At 41.2% G+C, this 4,804-nt stretch overlaps 1 protein-coding gene across 1 annotated transcript in view; it reads right to left on the bottom strand.

The window, feature by feature from the left end:
- Nucleotides 1-4,804, bottom strand: part of SLC1A2 (solute carrier family 1 (glial high affinity glutamate transporter), member 2) — a 28,507-nt gene that overhangs the window by 8,056 nt on the left and 15,647 nt on the right. Inside the window, exon 8 of the mRNA XM_009076709.1 lies at nt 1,869-2,003. Within this exon, the coding sequence (XP_009074957.1) occupies nt 1,869-2,003 (135 nt within the window). The remainder of the gene's footprint in view (nt 1-1,868; nt 2,004-4,804) is intronic.

Raw genomic sequence — 4,804 nt, 5'->3', positions numbered from 1 at the left:
CCCTGTCTCATTTCACCGTTCCGTGTCATGATATCATGATATTCAACTATATATATAAATTGTGTAAGTCAACTTTTCTTTTGCCTCCTCAAGCTGTAAATTCCTCTTTCATTTTTCCCCCAGCAGAGATCAGAGCTGTGTGCTAGTCTTCAAAACTCTCAGGGACATATAAAGTACAGCAGTAGATCCAAAACACGTCAGAGGGTTGACTGAATTCTTGACATAAAGTACAGCAGTAGATCCAAAACACAGTCAGAGGATTGACTGAATTCTTGAGTTCTTCTCAATAAGGCAAAAGATAATGTCAGAAAATCGATTTTCTATTTTATCTTCACATTCTTGACTCTGTTATTTCTTCTTGCATAATTTTAGCTGTGTATCTGGGACTGAAAGCTACCAGAAGCTGGCAGTGGAGGCTGCTGGTGTAGAAGAAAATGCACAAATAGTACAGTTAATACTTAGTTCTCCCCTTCTGGGCACCATAGCTAGAACAAAAAAACCAAATGCTTTTACTACTTAAAAGAACACTAGGGGAGAGATGGCTGTTGACCAGAATATACTGTGCTGCAGCAGTACAGGACAATGTGAGAGTCTTTATAGAGGACAGTACAACTTAAAGGACTACTGAGTCCCTGTCAGCTCTGTGCAGGTGACAGAAAGATAGCTAGGTTGTCAAATGAGAGCATGAGAAAGGATGTGGCTTGGCATATCCTCTGTCTATATTTACAGATTCTGTATTTGAATGTTAAAGTCTGAAAGCTTTGAAAGCTATCCGTGGGTTAGCTATTTCTTGCTGGAGGACCTAAAATGGCACTGAAAGACTTTGACCTCAAGTCCTTGGAAACAGAAGAGTCTTTTCAGTTTGAGGGATATCACTAAAATGAAATTAGGGAATGACCTTCTCTGAGTTTATATTCCTTTTTTTGTCTTTGGTTTATATAATGCCCTAGATCAGTCTCGTTTTAAAGGTATTTTACTTTCATATGTACAAAAGCAATGAGGCTGGTGAAGGGACTGGAGCACAAGTGCCATGAGGAGAGGCTGAGGGAGCTGGGGGTGTTCAGCCTGGAGAAGAGGAGGCTCAGGGGAGACTTTATCACCCTCTGCAACTCCCTGACAGGAGGTTGGAGTCAGGTGGGGGTTGGTCTCTTCTCCCAGGCAACCAGCAGCAGGACAAGAGGGCACAGACTCAAGCTCTGCCAGGGGAGGGTTAGGTTGGATCTTAGGAAGAGATTTTTTATGGAGAGAGTGCTCAGGCATTGGAATGTTCTGCCCAGGGAGGTGGTGGATTCACCATCCCTGGAGGTTTTCAAGCTGAGACTGGATGTGGCACTTAGTGCCATGGTCTGGTAACCATGGTAGGGTTGGACTCGATGATCTTGGAGGTCATTTCCAACCTGGCTGATTCTATGAAAAAGAAACAGAATTTCCCACTAGGAGCATAAAACATTTGAAACTACAAATGCCCAAATCACCCTGTAACTTGCTGACAGCATCCTGTTGGAACATGCATTTTCACCATTCATCCATTATTTTAGACCAGAACTATAAGAAACAGAAACATGAGAACAAAGACCATAAAACTGCTCTTGAGTGCTAGAAAGGCATTATTAGGAAGAAGAAAACATATAAGCATGAGCTCACAAGTCTGGGAAGAAGACCCTTGGCTCATAGAAACTGGCTTCAGTAGCTCTATAACAGTTTGTAACAGCTGAGGAGCTGCTTTTAGTGTCTCCTACTTCACTGATTAGCCCATTTCCTCCTTTAATTTATCTGTAGAGTCTTACAGTTCTTTAAGACCAAAGGCTGAAAAGCACTACAGACAAGCTACTTTTTCTGCACTGAGCAGTGGTGTCAGTTCAACTTACAAAAGCCAGTCAACAGCAACAAGCAGACTGATGTCCTGGGTAGGGAGACCCACTGCAGTAAGGATCAGAAGCATAGTGACAAGTCCTGCGCTGGGAATACTGGCAGCTCCAACACTTGCAAGAGTGGCGGTCAAACTGCAAAAAAAAAATCAAATGGGAGTAGCAGGAAGAGGAACATACACTTTCAATGCATACTCATGTGATCATTAGGAAGGTCTTATTTTTAATGAGTTCATCCCATAACTTTAATACCTATATGATAAGTCATGGTAAGCTCAGGCCATAGTTTGCACTCTTGTGTTTCTCTACAGATATTTAGGGGGTTATTTATATCTATGGGGTTTGTTCTGAGAGTTGTAAGAGAGTTGTCTGGGAGTTTTAAGTTCTGTAAGCTAGTTCTGCTCAGATCTGTGGCCTAGTTTTTCTAAACTCTACCAACACATCCAGCATTTTGAATCCTGAGTTTTGGTCATCCAGACTTGAAGTTTGGTGACTATGGGTTGAATTGTCAGGGTGGTTCATTTCTGTTTATTCATGTTACTTGAAGACTGAATCGTGAGTTAATGACTGAGAGAAAGTGGTTATTATTAAATACAGAAGAATAAAAGTCTTGGCATCCAAAACTCCCTAAATTAAAGCCAGTGGTTTACCAAGCCTAGACACAAATCACTTCAGATGAAAAAGCAGAATCGATTTGATTGTTTCATAAATCCAAACCTGTATTTGGTTTTGCCACTTATATTTTGATGAAGATCAGCAGAGTGAATGTCTGAGCTTCAAAGGTTTGTAAAAATACAACACAGACCATAACAAATATCAACATCACTGGGCAGTCCTATGAAGAATGGAAAATATATTTATGAGAGAGCAAGTCAAGGGGAGAAAAATAAGAGAAGGAGGAGAGGGAGACAAAGGAGGAGATGGAGAGAGATGAAGAGAGGGGGTAAATAAAAAGGAAAAAGGGACAAAAGAACAAGGAACAAGGAAAAGGAAAGAAAAAACAAGGAAAGCAAAAGTTACATCTGTGTTTTTTCAACACAGAGATGAGTAACATTCTTGCACTTCTGTGGGTGTACCCAACAAATCTGAAACTGCTTCCAATACAGAAGCAAGGGAAAAATGTCTCTGGTGGGGGAAGTCCTTGACCATTAGCCACAGAACTAATCTGTGAGGATGTTAGCCTGATTTAGAGCTGGCAGATGGCTGGCTCTGACCCAGCAGACAATCCAGGCTGCAGTGTTTGTCAGGTGTCTGGGTTAGAGTGCAGCCTACTAAACACCCAGATAGGTCCAGCAGGTATGTAGGCAGGATGCTCTGCTCTGCTGTCAGGCTTTGCATGCAATGCCAGCTCCTCAGGCACTTCCAGCCTAAACTGGTAAGAGACTGCTTCCAATCTCTGTGAGGAAATACTCCTGCCAACCTTCCCACAGCAGCACTTACAGAACTGGAGGGGAATGAAGCTAGCACTGTTCAGGTCTGAACAGAATGTGGCTTAGCTACCATTTCCAAGCTCACCCTTTACCAAAGAATATAGGAAATCAGAGAAACTACATGACCAATATGAAGTAACTCAGCCTGGTCAAAGGCTGATTAAGTCTTCATGATTTTATGTCTGGGTTATTTGAATATTCTCGGTACCATAAAGTGGATATAACAGATAAAACCTAACAAACTTTCCTTCATTTGTATTGTCACCTCAGGAGTTCTTGTCATATTGCTACAGCAAAAATGCTATGCTGCATGAAGAAGAGAACCAGTGGTTTTCTTACAGCTAGACCAAAGTTGCTGTCTGCTTAGTAAATATGAGTCACAAAGCTGGCTACACCAGCCTTGAAATGGTGAGATCAGGAAGACCCAATTTTCAGCCCCTTAGAGGAGGAGAAGAGGAGTTACTCAGGTTCAAGCTTACCAAATGTCTTGGACAACAGCAGATTCCTGACCTGAATTTCACTCATCTCATTTCAGTTTATTCTGTGGCATCTCTGAAATGACTGTTGTCAGTCTTAGGAACAAATATGTGTCATGCAGGTCTAGCATCTTCCTTCATTAGAAGCAGCCCTGAACCTTTCACAAACCTTTGCTTTACTATTTCAGGGCTTGGGGCAGGAAGTAAAGAAATGGAAAATATGGAACTAGCATAGCTGGGCAAGAAACATAGAATTAGACATTCCTTTGCAGGAGTTTCTTTCGTGTTAAAAGGGTTTAATAAAAGAAAAGTGTGTGGGTGAAAACTACAGGAAGAAGCAAACTTGGCAGCCTTCACTTGTGGTTTCCATTTTAACTATTCAAAATGTTAGACCTGGGGTCTTCATCAAATGAAAATTCACTTACAGCAAACAGTCTTCAATCACTCTTATCCATTTTTAACAGGTACTTCCCTTTGTCCTTACAGATATTCAGCTTAGTTCTAGATATGACAATTCAATATGAAAAGACTACAGTTAATATTTGCTGAGTTAGAGACAAAAAGACAGTGAGTACACAGACCATGTTGCAGGCAATCCCACCCTCAGGATGGGTCATTCTCAGTTCTGTTCTTTTTTGCTGTTCACCAATGTCACAGAAAAAAATGTACTGGCAAACATAAATACAAGGACAGGTTGTTTTAGGTATATTATTTTCTTCCAATGTAGATAAACAGATACATTCTAGAAAATTAATGCCCCATATATGACTTGCAGTATCTCTCTACACTAAAAAAAGCATTGCATTAGACAGAGAATGCTGTATGTTACTACTGACATTGTATTCTGTGCTGGTTTTGGCTGGGGTAGTGTTAATTTTCTTCACAGTGTCTGGTATGGGGCTATGTTTTGGATTTGTGCAGAGCACAGGGTTGATAATGCAGAGATGTTTTTGCTATTTCTGAGCAGAGCTCACACAGAGCCAAGGCCTTTGCTGCTTTCTGTACTGCCACACTGGCAAGGAAGTTGGGG

Source organism: Acanthisitta chloris, unplaced genomic scaffold (genome assembly GCF_000695815.1).
Source record: "Acanthisitta chloris isolate BGI_N310 unplaced genomic scaffold, ASM69581v1 scaffold18806, whole genome shotgun sequence".
In the NCBI taxonomy this organism is placed as follows: Eukaryota; Metazoa; Chordata; class Aves; order Passeriformes; family Acanthisittidae; genus Acanthisitta; species Acanthisitta chloris.
This window is presented reverse-complemented; position numbering and strand designations above follow the sequence as displayed.